This window comes from Schistocerca serialis, chromosome 3 (assembly GCF_023864345.2).
Source record: "Schistocerca serialis cubense isolate TAMUIC-IGC-003099 chromosome 3, iqSchSeri2.2, whole genome shotgun sequence".
Lineage (NCBI taxonomy): Eukaryota > Metazoa > Arthropoda > Insecta > Orthoptera > Acrididae > Schistocerca > Schistocerca serialis.
The window spans coordinates 234,726,990-234,749,181 of NC_064640.1; the positions used below are offsets into that span (position 1 = coordinate 234,726,990).

Below are 22,192 nucleotides of genomic sequence, written 5' to 3' on the forward strand. Positions count from 1 at the left end.
AATGCAGAAAAGAAATTTTACTCCATTACCAGTTTCAGGCACACAGTGCCCTTCGTCAGAAGAGTACAATTAATGAATTATTTGCAAGTGTCAGAAGTAAGTAGATGTATGCAGCATATTGCTGTGGTCTCAGTCACAGCCCTGAAAGCACTAGGTGCTTGAAATTGGTGAAGGAACAAAATTTCTTTTGTGCAACTGGTTGCTGTTTGTTTCAATAAAAATTACATTTACCCACTACTAAACTACAGAGTTTTTGTAATAATTTTTTCAAGACAAATTAAGCACTTACAAATTACAGAATCATTACACTCCTTTTCAAATAAAAATCAAGCTCCTTATGTGTGTATATAATATATCTTTTATTCAGAACAAAGAGTATATCACAATTAACGATTCAGTGATATAAACAATGAGTAATTTCAGTTTCCCTTCTTAATTTCACTGAGCTCTAGACTAGACAATTTTATTCTAAGTGAACAACAGTTAAAAAAAAAAAGACTTACACAAAACATACTTGGGAACTATCTGAATATGGCAAACTTCTCAAAGTTTACAATAGATTTACACATAATAAAAAAGAAAGACTGAGCAACTGTTTCATGCTAAGACCATTATGTCAAATGTAAAATGTCCACTTCCTTAAAAATGAAAACATTGTGGTGAAAGACCTGCTGTATGTGCATCTTTCTCTTACATCTGTTTGCTATTTTTACAATATTTATTTTTTTCATTAGAAAACTCATGAAGTGAACAACCCTTAGAAAATTTTTCAAGTAGTAAATTATCTCTGTATGACATAGAATAATAAAAAATTACATGAAACTATAATTTCTACACAGTTATTAATACACAGTCAACAAGATTATATATAAAAAGAGCCTCTACCTATGGAGGGATTATTACAAGGAATGCTGCCCACAGAGGGTAACTCGCATGCTTGCAATGGAAAGCACACTGAAAGCAAGTCGCAAATCCAGTCTAGCAGTTACAAACCAACAACAAATTAGAAAGGAAGTTGTTTTGTGCGACATACAAAAATTGTACCACCTAAATATGTGAAGAATGAACTGAATTAGAGTAACTTCCCTTACAATGTGTGCATGTTTGGAATGATAGCAACTTATACTAATGTCATTTATAAATGACAGTTACGTCTTTATGGAAAAAATATGAATGCAAATGAAACTACAAAAATTAGCATCTTTCTATATCACTGAGTAGTATAAAACATTTTTCTGTCTTTGAGGAATCTCTTACACACACACACACACACACACACACACACACACACACACACACACACACACATCTAGAGCAAAATCTCACATTCCTACAAAAGGTAGTCTAACTATATTGCTGTTTTTCAGGAAAGGTTTGTAGGTTTGTGTCAGTTAAACTTGATGGTACTTGGGGGGGGGGGGGGGGGGGGCAACTGTATTTATAATTTAATTCTGATTCATAGATCTTATCATTAGAATCCAGAAGTTCAATCTTAAAACTTGAAATTATGTTCTCATGAGCATTGCAATATTTGTTTAATGGGAGGTAATAATTCACATTCACTGAAGGGCAGAGAGAATGATTCTAAAATTTCCATTCACACATAGTACAATATACTGTATTTAATTAATGTGCAGCAATCGCTCACTTTTCAGAATTGTTAGTCATATTTACTGTGTGTTTGCATCTTTGGTATTCCTTTACAGACTCTAACCCCAAAGTAGAACAAATACCACTGGCACAGAGACAATAATATTACTCACTATACTATATATTTTGATCTCTAACACAATATGGGACACAACCAGCATACAAAACAACACACAATTATTAATGCACACATGTTCTGGTCATGTGTCTCTACAATAAAAGTAGGTTTCAAACAATTTAAATTTAAAAACTTTGCACCAAATTTAATTTGTACAATGATTCTAGGGCATGAACAGTTTACATCTTCTACACGACAAGAGACAAATAAGAGAAATTCTGGTGTGTACATGTGAGAGTTTTACATTCATAACAATATTCTGGTATATTATAAACTGATACATGATGCAAAAAGATCTTTTAAAGGTAAAATTCAGCTTAATGTCCCTTGTAACAGTTCCAACTCAAAATGTTACAAGATCTAGTGAATTTTGAAAAACTGTATAGGTGTTATGAAGCTGAAAATCTGTACGTCAGTATATCCAGCCTTCTCTCTGTTCAGAAACTGCTCAGTGTATCAATATGAACACAGTAGTTACTATAAAGAAAAGTAAGTTGTCTAGAACTTATATACATAATTACTGTGAGCAGTAGGTAAGCTTACTTTGAAGAAGGCATTGGAAAACGGCACTTGGAAAATAAGCTCCTGTAAAACACAACTTGGGCCTTGCCTTGGTGACAGTAAATACATAATATCTTGCAAGTAAGTCATCTACAATCATAACACAATAAACTGATAACAGATTTTTTAAACTAATGCATATAAAAGATGTTTATATGATAACTATGCTACAATGGCAAGCAGCAGTTGCCTGAAGATTTCAATGTTTCTCAAAACATGTCCATAAATATTGCAGTTCTAGTCCCTCATCAATATATTAGTACTATCTAGAGGGTGATTCACATGTGACACCAAATTTCATAAACATGTTTAAACTACTCAAACTAACAGTCTTTGTTATATGACTGCAAGAGATCACCATTCATTCTAATATCAAATCATTATGTACCAATAATTATAAATTTATCATCTATACAACACAAAGGAGACAAATACAGTGGAAAAACCATTCACTTATCATCAAGCTTTTGTTGAAATTGGGGGATATTAACTTTTGCTGAAATCACGAACAGAATGCAAATTCTTTATGCAAAGATGTGTCAAATAATGATTATAAACTTAGCTATTGAACCTAATGACCTGTAGAATAATTTGAGTATAATTCTATTTTGTTTGATCTAAATACACTTATATCCCTATGGGTCCACATTAAGAAATTACAAGCGCACATAAAGTCTCAAAATACACAACAAGTTTAATTACAAAACACTAAGATTGCTTGCAAAATCAGTAATGTACATTAGCCATAAACAAAATCAAATGAAAGCTTGGAGAGAAAATTTTCAGTTTTTTCAACTTGTTAGCCTCCCAATTGACCAACATCTATACTTTGCTATAAAAATGACACACAGGTTTACAACAACAACTTAAAATGAAACTGGGTGTTTTACAACACTATCAGTCAATCATAATATATCACAAATCAGTTATTACTTTCTACAAACAGTGACCTAAACAGAATGAACTGTGAAATACAATGCACCATTGAAACAGTCTGTTGCACATTGTGGCCATATGAAAGTGCCACTTTCATAATTTAATAAGTGTGTTACACAATATTTAACACATAATTAATCATTAAAAATGGCAGTAATGAAAATTAGATGTTCAATTTGCGAAAAGTGGTGGGAAATCATGAATTAAGATCAGTACGTACTATATGTAGGTCAACAAATATCACCACACACATTGCTTAACATTGAAGACTTATCAGATGTGCTATAAATAAAAATTGTTACGTATCCAGCGTTTCATTCATTTCAAAGTTAACAGATTAAAATGTGATCGCTCTTATCTACAAAATAAGTGAAGGCGCTCTCAAAAACTGTGCCACATGTGGATCACCCAGTATGTAAGCAATTTACATTGGTTATTTTTATCACAGACTTAATACAATGAACTAGATATTTGCTCCCCAACACACAAAACTTCCACAAATAAAACGTATGGCTTAACCAAAACCTGACACTCAAATTCAGTTTCTTTGAGCAGTCCAGCATTTAGTTCTACAATTCAGTAGTCATGTGAGATGTAAGAGCCTGCACTCTTTTAGCATTGCAGCTTTTGCATAATACATGATCATCCAGAGGGTAACATCCACGGCCCTCAGCTTCTGAAGACAGTATGAGACCGCAGTCCTACAATCATACCAGTAATTATTACACACAAATTCTACAAACTAAATGGAGTACACAAAATATTTGGTGTTTACTATACACTGCATAAAGTCAACTTGACCTAAGTAGAGTAGAAACACAAAAAAGTGAGAGTGCAATGTAACAAGCTGCACTGAAACAGATAAATTATTGCAGTTAGGTCCATCATGATTAACCCTGTAGTGTACCAATGGGGCACTTCTAAAGATAAATCTTATCCAAATCCTAGAAGTAAAATCTAAGCAGAGGAAAAAATATATATAAAATCCAAGATTCATTACAACTATACAAAGCTAAAATTACAACACCGACAAACATGCAAAATGTGTGTCTAGGAATCGAAAGAGAATCATTTCCCTTTGAGCTATGTAATATATGGGGTAAATCTTTACAATATGCTCCTGGGTGCAGTGTAAAAGTGAAAGCCACAGTCGATTCTCCAGGAGTAATGATCAAGACATCGGCGAAGACGCTGCTCAGTGAGACAGGTCCTTGGAGGACTGCAATAGATGGCAAAATCATCAACAAAAAGGGAGCCAGAGATGACTGGCGAGAGACTGGCCATTATAGGGTTAGTGGTGATAGCAAAGAGGACGACACTCAGGATGGAACCCTGAGGCACACCGTTTTCCTGGATAAATGTGTCCGACAAGGCAAAACACACACACACACACACACACACACACACACACACACACACACACACCTTGAAAACTTGGTCTTTTACAAATTCCTGAAGGAAACAGGGCAGGCGGCCACGGAAGCCCCATGTGTAAAGAGTACGGAGGACACCAGTTCTCCAGCAGGTGTCTTAGGCCTTATCCAAATTGAGAAACACTGCCACAGTCTGGGTTTTCCACAGGAGACCATTCATGACATGGGTGGACAAAGTAACGAGATGGTCAACTGCAGAACACCGCACTCGAAATCCACACTGTGCATTCGTCAGTAAATTGCGAGACTCGAGCCATCATACCAGCTGGGCATGAATCATATGTTCCATCACCTTGCACACACAGCTGGTGAGAGAGATGGGGCGGTAGCTAGAAGGAAGGTTTTTGTCCTTACTGGGCTTAGGTATGGGTATGACAGTGGCTTCACGCCAATGTCCGGGAAATGTGCCCTCTGCCCAGATGCAGTTGTACGTGTTAAGCAGAAAGTGTTTGCCCCCCTAGAGAAAAGTGCTGCAACATCTGAATGTTGACAGCGTCTGGCCCTGGGGTGGAGGATCGGGATGTACTGAGAGCATGCTCTAGCTCCCTCATAGTAAAGGCGGCATTGTAACACTCACGATTCAGAGAAGAGAAGGGTATCACCAGAGCCGCGTCAAACTGGTTCCGATGGAGGAAGGCAAGGCGATAGTGGGAAGAACTCGAAATGTCCACAAAATGGCAGACCAAGGTGTTGGAGATAGCAATAGGGTCTACGATGACATCGTCTACTACTGTCAGGCCGGAAATTGGGGAATGGATCTTGGTCCCAGAGAGCCGTCACAGGTTGGCCCACACAACAGAGGAAGGGGTTCAACTGTTACAAGAACTAGTGAATGAAAGCCAACTAGCTCTTTTGCTATCCCAAAGAAAGTGACGACACTTTGCACACACGTGTTTATAAGGAATGCAGTTTGCCATCATAGTATGACAGTTAGAAATGTGGAAAGCACGTCTCCGTGCACGGACTCCATCGCAGCATGCCTCAGTCCACCAAGAGACTGGGACATGGCATGATAAAGAGGATGTGTGAGGAATGGAAAGTTCTGCAGCAGTAAGGATAACGTTTGTGAGATATTCCACCAGGCCATCACAACAGGCGAAATCTTGTTCTTAGAAGGCTGTTAGGGAGGAGTAAAGCTGCCAGTCAGCCTTAGTAAGCTGCAATTTGGGTGTGCACGCAGATGGGATAGGAGTCAGCAAATAGATAGCACACAGGAAATGGTTGCTCGAGTAGGCATCCGAAAGAACGGATCACTCAAGACAATGGGCAAGCTGGGCAATGCAAAAGGATAGGTCCAAGTGGGAAAAGTGTGCGAGGAGTCAGAAATGGAAGTGGGTGCTCCAGTGTTAAGGCAGAAGAGGTTAAGTTGGTTAAGAGGATCAGCGAAGAGAGGAACCCCTTTTGACAGGTCCTGGGAGTACTCCAAAGGGGATGATGCACATTAAAGTCATCGAGTAGCGAAAACAGGGGAGATAGCTGCACAATAAGCTGACGGAAGTCTGCCCTGGTGACATCAAATGACAGATGATGATGGGGATGATGATTGGATTGTGGGGCACTCAACTGCTCAGTAATCAGCACCGATGAAATTATGAGGACAACACAAACACCCAGTCATCTCGAGGCAGGTCAAAATCCCTGACCCCGCTGGGAATTGAACCCGGGACTCCATGCTCGGGAAGCGAGAACACAACCGCGACACCCACGAGCTGCGGACATCGAATGACAGAGAACATAAATGGTACAGAGGGAAAAATCAGATGGGGTAGGAAAAGGCGAACTGCAATAGCTTGAAGATGGGCAGTCAGGGAGATGGGTTGACTATGAATTTTGCCCTGTATGAGCAGCATGACGTCCCCATGAGATGGACTGCTCACCTCAAGGGGAAGGTAAAAATGAACCAGTAAGCAATGTGAAAGCTCAAAGAGGTTGTGAGGGTGCAATTTCGTTTTCTGAAGGCAGAGTGCAAGGGGACGCTGTGATGCTAAAAGCAGCTGTAAATCCTCTTTGTGGGACCAAAGGCCAGGAACGTTCCATTGGAGGAGAGTCATGATGAGGAAGAGATGTAGGGGTGTCACCTTGGCGGCTGCGAGCGACAGCCTGTGAAGAGTCACTACTACAGGGCACAGAAGCAGGATTATCCTACTCCATGGGGTCCACAGAAATATTGGCTTGCTTGTGCAGTTGGTCTGAGGAGTCCAACGCTGCAGAACTGTAGGTTGTATGCACTGGTGACATGGAGGCTGGCCGGGCTAAGGTATCATGTGGCGACACTGTTGAAGAGGATCTGGGAGTCAGCAAAGGAGAAAACAGTTTTCCTTTGGTGGACTTCTTTGAGCCTTTCTGGTTAGAGGAAGACTCTGGTGTTGTTTGGCTGGAGGGACACAGGAAGTCTTCATGGGAGTACTCCTCCTGTCCTTTCCGCCCCTTGAGGTGAGAGTTTGATGGCTTGTTGCACATCTGGACAGTTGTATGGCGATGCTACCTTGACACTGGGCGATTTCACAACCTCAGAACTGAATTGGAGGTCGCATGTCTGTGGGGCCATGTCCTCCATGGAGCGAGGGGTAACAAGAACACATTATAGGTGTCAGATGGGAGAACACAAGGTCTGTGACTAGCCAATAACTTGTGAGAGACTGGGTAAGGAACCTTTTTCCTTTACCCGGATCTCTTGGACAGCTCGCTCATCGAGATACATGGGAAAATCCCAAGAGTAGGCGGCATGGCTGCCATTGCAGTTGATGCAGCGAGGAGGAGGAGGAGGCGGCGGGCAATCGCCCTTGTGCACATCCCTCCCACAGATTGCACAATTGGCTGGGTGTTGACAAGACATTCTAGTGTGGTTGAAATGATGGCGTGGGTAGCAATGCATCAGATTCAGAATGTACAGCCAGAGTGTGGGTGGGCACTAACGAGGAATCTACTTTTTCCATTACACAATGGACAGCAATGACACCCTGATCAGAGAGAGACAATTGAATTTTGGTCTCAGTCGGACCATCTAGCAGCCTAGTGTAAATAACACCACGGGAAGAATTCAAAGTTCTATGGGCCTCGACATGAACAGGGTAACCATGGAGAAGTGAGGCGGCAAGCACTTGTTGTGCTTGAGAATCAGACGTAGTCTCCAAAAGCAAAGTGCCTTTCTGAAAATGAGAGCAGGATTTCACAGGGCCAGCAATTGCATTATCACCTTTCTAAATAATAAACGGATTCACCGTGGCAAAGGACTGACCATCTTCAGTACGTGAGACCATGAGGACCTGTGGCGAATCATTAGCTTAATTACTTTTACATTTAGTAGATGTTGATTGTGAAGATGATTGACTCACTGCTAGAAAATCCCCCAGGATTGTCGGCGTCTCCAACGGCACACTCCTTCCAACTGCGGGCCCCTTTCACAAGGGGGCGCACTCGCCTTGGGTGACTTCACACCTCCCAAACACTTGATGGAGGGACCATTCGGCAACTTGGGAAGGTTGCAGCTCAGACAATCACCCCTCCCTGGGCCTCATTTGCACCAGGGGGTACATGCGAACCCTACCTGTCAACTCAGAGCTGGGAATTATGAGTTACCCAGTCACTTGTTACGTGTCAGACATGTGGCCAACCTTCAGGAGCGCACAGGGAGGAAGAAGAAAAAGAGGAACCACAAACGCCGATGTTGAGGAACGAGAGGAGAAGGGAAACAAACTAAGGAAAAGGGAGTGAAGAACAATGGTGAGACTGTTCTTACATCAGCAACATACAATGCAAAACGTTTCCAATAACACCCCAGACATGTTCCCCAAGGGAGGGAAAAAAGAATAGCATGAAGATAGACAGGCAGCATGGAAGAGAAAAAATGCTGCAAAGGCTGGGGGCCCATGGTAGCCACGCACGAACCCACCAAAGAGTGGCAAACCCTCCTGGTGGGCTAATCAGATGGTGACGCGGAGGCTGTCGTCACCTGTTGCATGTGTAGGTTCCCCAGATTTTGTAACATAGGGACTAGAATCTACACGTTCGTGCCAAAGTTTTTCTAATAATTCTTCAACTAAAACTCTTGTACGGCCACAAGAAATGGAAAAATTTCAGTTTCTGGGAACATGTAAACTCTATTCATCCTATTACAAAACATATAGTGTAATGTAAAGAAAAATAGGGGGAGCTACCTTTCCTTGGGTCAGTTAAGAACAGAGCAGACAAATCTCATGGCCATGGCATGTGTAGAATATCCCCCCCACACAACAAATTCTGGATCAATGATCATACCGTCTTGCCATCCACTACACAGGAATGTTGTTTTGAGTACTCTGATTCACAGAACTTGCACAGTGTCAGAGAAGGAGAACCCTGTGAAAAAACTGACTATGGATGTGCTAAAAATAGCTACTTAGAATGGAAGTTGAGGCCAAAAGCATTGTCTTAGTGGAAAGGCTAGGTACCACAAAAAAAAAAAGCCAAGGGCCATTTATCTGTCCTATGCTGACCTTAGGAAATTTAGCAGGCTCCTACAGAGAATCAGGGTACCTGATACGTACAAGGTATACTTCATAATGTTAAAAGTACCTGCCTGTGCGAACTGACAACGTGAAGAAGATGGATGCTACTTTGAGCAACAAAAGCTCCACAGAAATTGAAAAGTATCAATCTGCCATCGAACTTGATGACAAGAATATTTGATTTATTTTACTTTACCACTCTACATTGTGAAATATCTGACACACCAAACACAAAATCTGTATAGTCTCTTAAAAATGTACGGGCAGGGAATATTGAGCAGCTGTCATCAGAATATACATAGGTAAAACATATAGCCTATATGCTGAGTGTCCACATGAGTCAATGCAATCATCATTTAAAAACTCAGGATAGTAAGTGAGCATACTAAAGGTAATAACAATAGATCCTTCACCCTTCTGTCGAATTTACGTCATTTAATTATTCACTTGAATTATTCTCCACAAAAAACTGACAATACTGGAGAAATGACTAACTTGGAAGATGAGCTTGTTCCGTCACTATTTAACCACTACACGAATTTTAAATGTTGGGAACTAGTTGGGGCAGACTATTGGTTTTCCAATGTGCTTTCTATTATCACCTGTAGCCACAAATATGTATCCAAGAGAATTTTAAGTTGTCACTGAAATTATACCACATTAACTGAAGTACGTTTGCAGAAGCATACCAATCTCGCTGCAGCATGTTTGCAGATATGACAACAATATGGTTTTAGTATGGCATCATCACTGAGATACTAAATCTGTTACTTGTCTGTCTTATTATACATCATTATAATATCAGTTGCATTACAGAGTTCGAGCAGAAGAGCTATTGCTTGTTTCAGAATGTTCAAGAGGAAGGACACTGGGATTCGGGGTGAAATGTCGCCTACTTGCAGACTAAAAATGGGTGAGATGTAAAGGCTGGAGGGAGGGGGCAGGAGTGAGATTGGGGGGCAGGGGGCAGATGTGACAATGCTGCTGAATCCGGTAAATGTGTATTCTCTGTTGGGTGAATAAGGCAGTCATCTGCAAATGCTAACAATGGGGATGAATCCATGACAATGGAACCTTACCTGCCCAGCAATGCAGTAACATCAAAAAACAAATTACTTGTTACACATCCTCCAAATAGTATTTCTACACAGAAGAATGTTAATTTCAATGGCGTAAGTGAAGTAGTCATGCAGCATTCTAAAATACAAAGGTTTTGCTGGTAATAAACACAGATAAGGGATCTTTGCTGCATTTCACAAGCAATGCAATGGAAACTGGCCACTTCTGTTTTTCTCAAAAATACCTCACTAAATTAGCACCAAACATTTGAAAATAAATGCCTTTCAATACCCCAATGTGCTTACATTGCAATTGCCATACAAATCACAAACAAGTAACTTGAAAGCTATCCTGTAAATAATATGCTGTATTCTCAATGGAATGTGATCCAAATTTAAATATTGACGTGAGTATTATAGAAAACCTTACCATGAGCTCACTGGACAATATATTAGTCATCTCCTTAAAAGTGTACATAGGTCACTTTGGAGCACTATACACAATGCAAAACTGGTACCAGGCAGTCATGCGACACTCCACATCTGACATGAATCATGGCAGAGAGAGAGAGAGAGAGAGAGAGAGAGAGAGAGAGAGAGAGAGAGAGAGAGAGAGAGAGAGATAGTAGTGTGTGTGTGTGTGGGGGGGAGGGGGGGGGCGGCAGGTGCGCGGGCGCGCGCACACCAGTAAATTGTATGGAATCAGAGCAGTCGTACCAGAATGGCAGACAGAAACAATCATGTTAAGACTTGCCCATGTTTCCAGAAGGAATGGTATTGTTATAACGTCAAGTTTAACACATATATTTCAGAACGACACAACACATATAAGTCACAGAGTAAGTTGACAAGCAAGACATGTGTACACGGTAGCATTCGAATGAGCACTGAGTCCCAGTCTAGCAGCTGCTGCTCGGCTGGCTGCTTAGGTGGCGCAGCTGCTGCATGGCTGGCAGACAGCGCCGCACGTAGAGGACGCGCATAATTGCGCGGCGGTACTTTGAATAATTGGCGAGTCACAACAGGTACTGTATTTACTCGAATCTAAGCCGCACTTTTTTTCCGGTTTTTGTAATCCAAAAACCCGCCAACGGCTTAGAATCGAGTGCAAAGTAAGCGGAAGTTCTGAAAAATGTTGGTAGGTACCGCCACAACTAACTTCTGCCGTCGAATTATGTAGTGCCACACAGGCATGCTTTGCAGGCACAAAGATACTGGCGACAAAACCTCTGCATAAAAAAAAAAAGGGTGTAAGACGAGCTTTTTTTCACCGCCCCGAGTTTCGACCACTGCATTTTCATACATTATCCAACGAAGTAAATACAAATTCCGTATTGTTCATCTTCGAATGTAGCAGCATTTCAACATACTACGAAAATTCGACTGGCAAGATTGTTTGGGATGTTTGTCAATATGGCCAAATCTATAATCTGAATTTTTTCCTACCTGTGACAAGAGATCGTTGCTAATAAGAACTTTTATGAATTGTGAATCACATGCAGTATTCTTTTCATCATAAGAATAATACTGTACGAAATATAAACATGTTGCCATGTATTCTTTCGTGTTTGCTGCTATCTCATTTAAATCCTGTCTGCCTAATAAACTACAAAACTAGCGTAAGACAACAGCAAACGTGGAATAATATACATATCATGACATGTTTATATTCGTATTGTTCTTATGCCTAATAGTGATACAGTCAGAAATGAAGCACGACAATTGACAAGATTTTTAAATCTAAGATGACTAATTTCTGTGCAGAATGTAATGTACTATTGAGGCATCTGCAAAGATTTTCAACCGGAGAAAAATTTTCGCTAAACTCTCGTTCAGAACATCTTCTATCATACGCAATATTTTTTTTTTAAAAAAAAAAAATAGGCGGTAGCGTGCACAAAAGCAAGCCATGCCACGAGCAGCGACAGGTCGTACACACTCACTATCAGAATGCAACAAACAATGCATGACACAGTACAGTTATGCATTTTCAGCTTACAGTGACGTAAACATCTATAACAAAGAGAACGACACTTACCAGATCAAAGAAAAATAAGCAATCAATTCAAACCAGACGAAGCACGTGAAAAAGAAATGGTACCCGTACAAATAGGTATGGAGCACCTGACGCATAGCAATGGCTACATGGTAAAGCTTAACTGCTAAGCTTAAGACTCGAACCAAACTACTGTAGCTGTATAGTCATTCATTCGACCTAAATTGTGTTTCATATTACAGTGGACCAACATTGTTTCGATTTGGATGTGCGACCTAAAACTTTTCTCCCCCTTGGAATTTCGAGTCTCAAATTTCAGGTGCGGCTTAGAATCGGGAAAATTTTTTTTCCTTGATTTCGAGTCTCATTTTTCAGGTGCGGCTTAGATTCGAGAGCGGCTTAGATTCGAGTAAATACGATATATCATTAGCAGCCATGTAACACAGTTTAAGAACAGTAGCTGTAAAAAGATCCTATCCAACAGAAACTGGATAGAAGTGTCATGCATTTTCAATGGCAATAGGTTTCAAATCTGACAAGAATTGCCATTTTCAGTGAATGCAAATCAATTTCAACCAGTTTATGGGCAAACATTGCCAACAGAATTGCATGCAATGGACATATGAGTGCAGGTACCTCATAGAAGATCACTGCTCACAACAGCACAATTTCTATGGGCCAAACTACTTAGAAACTGGACAAAAAGTGATTGGAGGCATGTAGTGTAAGTGCCGAGCTGCGATTTTGCCTCGTTTTGAATGATTCAAGGTGTCAAATGCACAAATGGTGTCATGATGTGTTGACCACATCATGTGGACTGTGTAATCAAAGTTGGAGGTAGTTCTGCGATGTTTTGGGGATTTTTTTTGTACCCTGACTTGGGCCCACTCATTTAAGTTACCATGAACATGAAATCTGGTGTTTGTTTCAACATTCTTTGCAACCATGTGTTGTCCTTTCATCTGCATCTTCATTACGAGTGTGATGTGGATACCTGTCTTCCAAGATAACAACAGCCATGTTATAGGGCTGCACAGGTACATTCTTGGTTTGAGGATCGTTGGCACCATATCACTCCTTGACAAGTCCACTAAACCATCATTCTTCATCCCATACATTTTGGGGGCTGTATGGAACAGCAAGTAAAACAGAAATCAACACTCCTACCATGTGGCAGACACACAGGATCTAATCACTAATGAGTGCCTTCAGCTGGATATGGCACACCTGAAGAAAATTCTGGACACTCTTCTTTGCCAAATTAGGACTGCTATCAACAGAAAAGGCAATGTTACATTGTATAGGTGTATAATGTCTCCTGAGGGTGACTAATTTTTTATCCAGTGTACAGTACTTTTCTGGATTTTACTGTACGCAGTAACACAATATTTCTACTGTTATTGTCACTGTTGTCTTCTGTCTGCAGACAGGTTTGTAGTAACTCACCACACTAGTTCGCCCTATGTAAGCCTCTTCATCTTTGTATAACTAATGTAATCTACATTGATTTGAGTTCACTTACAATAGTTCAGCCATGGTCTCCTCCCAAAAATTTTAACCCACACTTCCCTCCATTACCCAACTGAAGATTCCTGGATGCCACAGGATGCATCCTATCAACAGAACCCTTCTTTCAATCAGGTCATGACAAATTTCTCTTAAGCTCTGTTCGTTACCCTTCATTATCTGATCTACCAATCTACTTTTCAGCTTTTGTCTGTTAGTACTGTGTTTCACTACCACACAAGACAATGTTCCCGATAGATATCTACAGAAAAGGTTTTGTAACATAAATTTACATTCACTGTTAAATTTCTCTGTCTTGGAAAAACTTTTCTTGCTATTGCCAATTTGCATTTTTCATCCTCTATACTTCGGTCACTATCAGTTATTTTGCTGCGCAAACAGCAAAACTTGTTTACTACTTTTGATATTTTATTTTCATAGTCACTGCAAATCAGTTGAGTTTTCATACATACCTCACACTTGTAACAAGCTATATGGAAACTTCGATCCAAAGCAACCACACGAACAGTTTCATCTTGGCCAGGTTCAGGCATGATAGGCAGACCACAGACACAGCATCGTGGTGCAAATTTCCTGTATAAATCACAAAAAATTCTTATATGAAAAAATACCAATATTAAATATTTATGTGAACAGGATGTGTAAATCAGTCTATAGTAACTTACGTAACTGGTCATACTTTATGAGTATCACAGGTTTTCACACCTTTCAAACACGGTACTGTCGTACATCATTTTACAGAAATTTATTTCCTTATATGTGTAATTACAGCTAAGTGCTACACATTAAAGGAACCTAACAAAAATCGTAACAACAAACTTACTTGATGTTTAGATGCATTTGCTGATTAAAAGTTAACAGACATTTTCAGTCACTTTCCAAATCTTTCCCACCAACTTTAATGTGCTACCTAGCTCTCTTTGCAATAGTGAGTATATCTCGTAGCCTTTCTTGTACAAAGTAGCAATGTTCGTATTAGACCACACACTTTCTCTCTCATGTTTACATATGCAAATCTGGCTTTTAACCATATAAATTTGACTTTTAATGCACATAAAGCTAATGACTTGTCTAAAGTCTGGGAATCTTTACACACCATGTAAGAATACAGGGTGTTACAAAAAGGTACGGCCAAACTTTCAGGAATCATTCCTCACACACAAAGAAAGAAAATATGTTATGTGGAAATGTGTCCGGAAACGCTTACTTTCCATGTTAGAGCTCATTTTATTATTTCTCTTCAAATCACATTAATCATGGAATGGAAACACACAGCAACAGAACATTTGCACTGAAATGAGGATTGACACATTGTTGGATGAACCATTCGCAGAAGTGTACCCGTGGAGGCCAATCAGCTGCTGATAGTGCCTGCACATGCTGTACATGGTACAGAAACAGCTGGTTCTCCCGTAGCACTCTCCATACAGTGACGTGGTCAGCGTTACCTTGTACAGCAGCAACTTCTCTAACGCTGACATTAGTGTTATCGTCAACTGCACGAAGAATTGCATTGTCCATTGCAGGTGTCCTCGTCGTTCTAGGTCTTCCCCAGTTGCGAGCCATAGGCAGGAATATTCCGTGCTCCCTAAGACGCTGATCAATTGCTTCGAACGACTTCCTGTCAGGACACCTTCGTTCTGGAAATCTGTCTCGATACAAATGTACCGCGCCACGGCTATTGCCCCGTGCTAATCCGTACATCAAATGGGCATCTGCCAACTCCGCATTTGCAAACATTGCACTGACTACAAAACCACGTTCGTGATGAACACTAACCTGTTGATGCTACGTACTGATGTGCTTGATGCTAGTACTGTAGAGCAATGAGTCGCATGTCAACACAAGCACCGAAGTCAACATTACCTTCCTTCAATTGGGCCAACTGGCGGTGAATCGAGGAAGTACAGTACATACTGACGAAACTAAAATGAGCTCTAACATGGAAATTAAGCGTTTCCGGACACATGTCCACATAACATCTTTTCGTTATTTGTGTGTGAGGAATGTTTCCTGAAAGTTTGGCCGTACCTTTTTGTAACACCCTGTATAGCATGGAAAAAGTAATGACATTTACAAATAACACTTTTTGGTTGGTTGGTTGTTCAAGAGTTAGGCAGCTTCCACTACTGGTGTGCATGTTGTGTGAACTTATTATCTTGACAGTCTGTGCAACTTATTGAGCTAGAAACGTAACTGACTGACAATCTGGTCATGTTTTGGTCCAAATGAGGTAATTAATTGTTTAATAAGTGGTGGTACTGTGGGTATGGGAGAAAAATTACACACGTTTTCAGTATTAATACTGTGACAGCCTCAGCACCCTATAATTCTGTGTACTGAAACCAGCAACACCATTGCAGGGACTTACCAACATCACCGTGAACAACTACCCACAGAACAGTACTGATTTGGAGCAAACTTTCAACCCATTCAACTGGTAGTGTATGGGCACAAGCTGTTTTGTACATAAAATTATAAATAAACCAGTGTACTCATCAGAACATAGCTGTGTTAGTCTTCTGGAGTGGTTTGGTTATTATTATTATTTGTTTTAAATTTAAAAGGTTACAGTATGTGCTGAAAGTGTTAAATCACCCACACTGCAGCACAGTGAGATTAGCTACTGTATCTTGCACCCTGAAAACAATGCCAGAGATCATTTGCATTTAGATTGTCTACTTTCAGTGAATATGTATGTGCCTTCATGTAACCCCACAAATCAACTGGCATTGTGTCTAGTGATCTGGGTGAGGAGCCAGTCATACTTCTTGGATGTACTGCCACTTTGCCGTGTGTATCACTGCGTATATATCACATGTCACTACATGGCATCAGTGGCACAGCTTCAAAGAAGTGTAGCACATAGTCATTAAGGAACTGTTGACAGAAACGTCCAGATAACATTATGAAATGGATCTTCTTCATCCTAGCCTTATCCTGTATCTTCACAGTGTCTGTCTGTTAATGTGGACTTTACAATGTTAGTAGCAGATGGTAGCCTTCCGTTTGCCATCCCTTTTCCCCCTCCAGGAACTGAATTGGTGTACCCAATCTGTTTGCGTCTAGTGTTGTTCCATGTGAAAATGTGAGAACATTTATTATATGTTTGTGTATCATAACTGAGGTGGGACATGAATACCAGCTGGATATTCATGTAGTCAGATGTTGGAAACCACCTATAATCCACATCAAGGCTGGCTCATTGTTAATCCACTGGGCAGATTTGATCTGGGACTGAAGTGCCTCCCTAAATCCCAGAAGCAGCATTCCTAAAGCATGCAGTTATCTGGGTGGGTAATTGCATAAAAGGAATGTGTGGGCCAAGCAGCATCCTATCAATAACACCTGACCAAATATTGAGAGTGCCTTCAAAGGAGCCACACAGCACGTGACTTAAGTGGTGCATTTGAGATTGTGAGAGAAGTCTTTGTATCAACATAGTCCGAAACACTGCTCCATGGCTAACATAGGGTGGCTAACTCCATTATGACTTGTATGCGGGATACCTGTTTTATGCAAATATCTATGAACTATAGTAAATGCACAACTAGAAATCATCAAGTTGGAAACTTTAACATTTCAACAATGTGCAGCTGATGCATTGTGCATTAGTTCACCATTATATAGGGATGTTAGTTAAGGTAGCAGGTCAGATGATGTGTGTTAGAAGCAGTATGGGCAGCCTAAGTCTCAGACAACCTATTGTGAACGCAGGCACTTAATACAAAAACTACCTGTATATTCCTTTCTGCAGCCTGCTTCCTACCATGTCATGAGAACTTTCTTGAAGTCTATGGTTACTAATTTCTAAGCAGTTTCAGGATGTTAACCACTGTGTAATGCACGAAAAGGAATAGTTTCTGCTAGGTTGTGTTGTACGGCAACATGTCAAGTTGAAGTTTCCCCAGTGCCAATTTTTGCTGCCTTTTTGAAACCAGTCTCCATTTTATCATCAGATAATATATTTTAAACTGTAATACATTTTAAGCCACCATCATTCAGAGCAAGCTGCTCTGTCAAAAACTACATTAGGCACTATACTATACATTTGTTTCCCTATTTATAGTCAGTAAACATGTAGCAACAGAGCACTCTGAACTTTAAATATATTTATTATTAAGGAATATAGCACAAACGTTTCATCTCTGAATACACTCAAGTGACAGTGGAAGTGATTGAATGAAAGTCTTGTATGGTATATAAACTCATATACACATGCAAGGCCGAAGTTGCACAGATCCAAAAGTGTGCTCTCCACAGCATGAATGGCTAACAGATGCTGAAACATTCTGGCACATAAAAATAGGATGTTCAGCAGAAAAACAAGTATTTTTGATGCCTCACTAAGACAGCTTCAACAATTAACTTCCTTGGCTTGGACAAAATGTATCAAAGACCAATCACTCAAGTGAATGGTAGAATTCTTCTAATGTCACTTTATGATTGTGTGTGACAACAAATAATATTACTTACCTATGAAAATCTTCAATGCAGTGTATCTGATTTGTTGCATCAACTGTGAATGGGATACCATCTAGACTTTTCCCACATACTATGCAAGTGAAGCATTGTGGATGGTATGGCTTTCCTGTTGCTCTTAATATACGGTCCAAAATAGGTTTCATGCAAACAGAACATTTTTCGAGTGTGTTCTGAAATATAAAAAGATCTAGTTTTTAAAAACATTCAGAATGCAAAGAAGTATAAGATAACAAGGGGAAATTAGCCATCAGCACAACAGATGCAAAATATGGACCACCACCACCACCACCACCACCACCACATCTTGACACTTATCACCCTGTCTTTCCGACAGTGTTCTATGTGTGTTTACTTCAGCTGACTACTCAGCCCTAAATGTTATGGACATATTTAGACATAGTGCCATGGTGGCACTTGTGTGCTGCGGACATCTTAATATGCACAGTTATATTTCTGTCCTGCTCATCCAGTAGGTTTTTGTAGTGTATATTGCTTATGTGTGGTAGTTTTGGGTGGTTGCTCTTGGGGTCTCCTGTTGATGTTTACCCTTTTCTCTAAGTTTATGGCTGTTTTCAGCAATGGCATTATGATAGTGTTCTCTCCATTGTCCAGTCCTACACCCATGAAGTATATTTCTGTTTTGCCCACAAATGGTAAATTATTGTAGTTGCACAGAAGAAGACTACCTACATAATTATAAGAATGGCAGAAAGTGATTTTTCAGCAGTGAAAATTTTGATGACTTCTACAAGATCTTAACACTCCTGAGCTGTGTATTTCAGCAAGTATAGCACATTACTGTATTCATTCTCCAACAGATGCAGTAGATAGTCCTTCATAAACTGAAGAATCCGAAAGACATCCTAAAACTTTCGGGTAGGAGTACAATATAGAGCAAAGTGTGATTGACAAAAAGCGATTTTCATTCATTTACAAATGTAGTTAGTTATTTTGCTTCAGCGGTAAAGAGTCCAACAGGTAATGATAATTTTTTTCATGACACTACTAGTGATATGTACAGTAAATGAAACCAATGGATTTTAATCATGCACCAAGGCAAATGTGCAAGAAACGGCAAGATCTTGGTTCTAAAAACAGAAAGATACAGAATTCGTCATACTATTGTTTCATTGTTACTTGTCTTTTCATGGCTTGGGTGAAAGTTTGGCCTTTGTTGGTCCGGAGATGTACTTTCGAATACTTAAATTTTTAATAAAATTATGTTATAGTAACATTATGGCTTCCTAATCAATGATAACTCTGCCAATACCAGAGAGGGAGGTCTATTCGAAATAAAGAATACTGTCAGTTTGTGCAGCAGCCAGCAGTCAATTTTATCAATATTAAAAGGAAAAAAATATTGTGCGATACATATTACTGCTTTGGTTGATATCATCACATCCACTGAAGTTGGTAATAAAGCTGTCCTAATTGGAAATGGAAGTATTCCTCTATTAGTAGGTATGAACAACTAGCAATGCGTGTTCACTTCATAGAATACTTCATATAAGAATACTTCATGTAACGACTACCACTCACTTTTCAGTGAAGAACATGGCAGGGATCTACATCACACAAGCCACTGTGTGGTGTATAGTGGATGTTACTTTTGGTACCATTGTTGCTTTCACTACTGTCCTGTTTAATTCTTCTTTTGTTCCCCACACAGTCTTTCCATAAAATACATGAAGGAACAAATAATACAATGGTTCTAGGAATGTATGCTCCCACAATTTTGATAGTAAAACACATTATAATGCATATGCTCCATTGTGGCATCTGAAATTGGAGGTTGGTGAATATCTCTTTGATGCCTTCGTGCTTACTGAACGAGTGTTTGATGAAATGGCTGCTCTCTTCCTTGGATCTTCTTTATTTCCCCCATCAATACTATCTGGTAACAGTCTCAATACTGAAGTACTGGTTGAATGATGTTTTTCTAAGCTACTTACTTTTTGGGTGGACTACACTTCCTGAGGGTCTTTCCAATTAATCCCAGTCCAGTGTCAGCCTATCACACAACTAGTTTTGTGTGATCATTACACTTTGAATCAATCCATATGCATATTCTGGTGACTACTTCTAGAAACCATTTGAAAATTGTGTGATCATGCAATAACATGCCTCTTCCGTACATTTATCTGCAATACATTACAACAGTTTATGTTGTGGGTCAACCGCCAATCGCTGCACAAAGTGCTGAACCTCTGCAGATCTTCCTGCAGTTCCCTACAGTTCTCTAGCAATGCGGCTCCTCTACTACAGCATGATTTAAGAACAGCCTCATGGAGCTTCTGACATTATAAATGACCTAATAGTTAAATATTGTCCAATAGCAATGATCCTGTAACACTTCCTTTTGGTACGTCCAAAGTTACTGATTTCTCTCTGTTAAAAATGACATTCATTTGCAAGGACTCTTCAATCCCATAAGAAAGCTGATATGATTTTCCATATGCACATTTTTGTTCATTAGGTGACAGGTGTGGTGGAACTGTAATGAATGCCTTTCAGAAATCAAGGTACACAGCATCATTTTGGGTGCCAGTATCCACTGCTTCTAGGTCTCATAAACACCCTGCATGTATTTACTGTATTCAGGATCATTCATTTTGAATGCTTTGTTCTTCAAGTGACCTACAGTAGACAACTGCCAGAAGCGATGCAATTTCTTTCGCACACCCTATTTAGAGTCAGTATAGGTATCCCATCAGGCCAGTCACCTTTCCTTTCTGAGTTATTTTAAACAATTTCTATCCTGCAGTCACTTCTTTTGACGTTTGCCATTTTGACATGATACAATGACTGAAAGGAGAACCACAGAATGATCTTCCTCAGTGAAACAGCTCTGGAAAAAGGAAATTTAGTATTTCGGTCATCTCTGTAATCCTCCGTTTAAATGCATTGTGGTCACTGAGCATCTGGAGAGATGGCTTTGATCAGTCTGTTGACTGAATGTAAAAATTATTTTATGTCAGATCAGTATACAGAATTTTTCTTTGAATCCACTGCACACACAGCTCTCCTAAGCCTAATTTCAGCTTTGTTCACTTTTTGTTTTTGACATGTCTGTGCCTATATTTAAATCTGCAGTAAACTTCTCTCTGCTTTTAAACTCAGCTGTCAAAACCACGGCAGGTCCTTCCTATCCCTAACAACATTGCTCAGGACATACCTGTCTAAGGTGTCAAGTATACACAAACAGTTCAGCCTCCCAGTTTACAGATGCTAAGTTGAAATATCACCCTTTTCTTTATCATGTGGTTTTACAAGCACACGAAAGTACCTATGATCACAGAAACCCCTCTCTTCAAGGTGTAACCACACCTCTCTTTAGCAGTCCTAATGTAGTCCAGCCTCGACCCCGGTTTGGTGTGGTAGTTGGAATCCCTTAACCTTCTTTGTTGTATCTTGAGCCAGGTGAGCACTGTTATTGGATGTTCATTCAAACATTGTTGACACTTCAAGATCACACTGAAATAACTGATGCTTTCAGAATCAGCCCTGACTGATTTGCGTGGTTTCACATAAGCTGTCAGTGGATCCTGTTAAGCATCGTATGAGGGAGAGTTCTTATGGTAAGTGATCTTCTTGAACAAGTTTATCTTAGCTGTTTTCCTCCTTCGACCATGTGGGAGCAATATTAGCTAGGACAGGTAACCACTGACTGAGAGTAGATCTAACACTACCAGTGCTAACACACCACGGCTTATTGACGCTGCACATCAATCTTTGTCATGTGGTGCTGTTTTCTCACACAGGAGCACAATATTCATAAGCAGAATACACAAGAATGAGAGCAGCAGAGTGTAGAGTATCACAACTCAACAGCTTCTGGCAATTATGGAAACAGATATACTGTTGAGCCAACTTTCTTAGATAACTTGATACACTGTCTAAATGTCAAGGAGTGATCCACAGTGATTCCTATATATATAATA

General features: G+C 39.9%; 1 protein-coding gene across 2 annotated transcripts in view; it reads right to left on the bottom strand.

The window, feature by feature from the left end:
• Positions 1-335: 335 nt before the first annotated feature.
• LOC126469984 (lipoma-preferred partner homolog) overlaps positions 336-22,192 on the bottom strand; it is an 87,677-nt gene continuing 65,820 nt past the window's right edge. For both annotated transcript variants that reach the window (XM_050097427.1, XM_050097428.1), the window contains exons 8-10: positions 18,243-18,421; positions 14,219-14,339; positions 336-3,966 (exon numbers count right to left, since the gene is read on the bottom strand). In XM_050097427.1, coding sequence (XP_049953384.1) covers positions 3,835-3,966; positions 14,219-14,339; positions 18,243-18,421 — 432 coding nt within the window. In that variant the 3' untranslated portion in view covers positions 336-3,834. The remainder of the gene's footprint in view (positions 3,967-14,218; positions 14,340-18,242; positions 18,422-22,192) is intronic.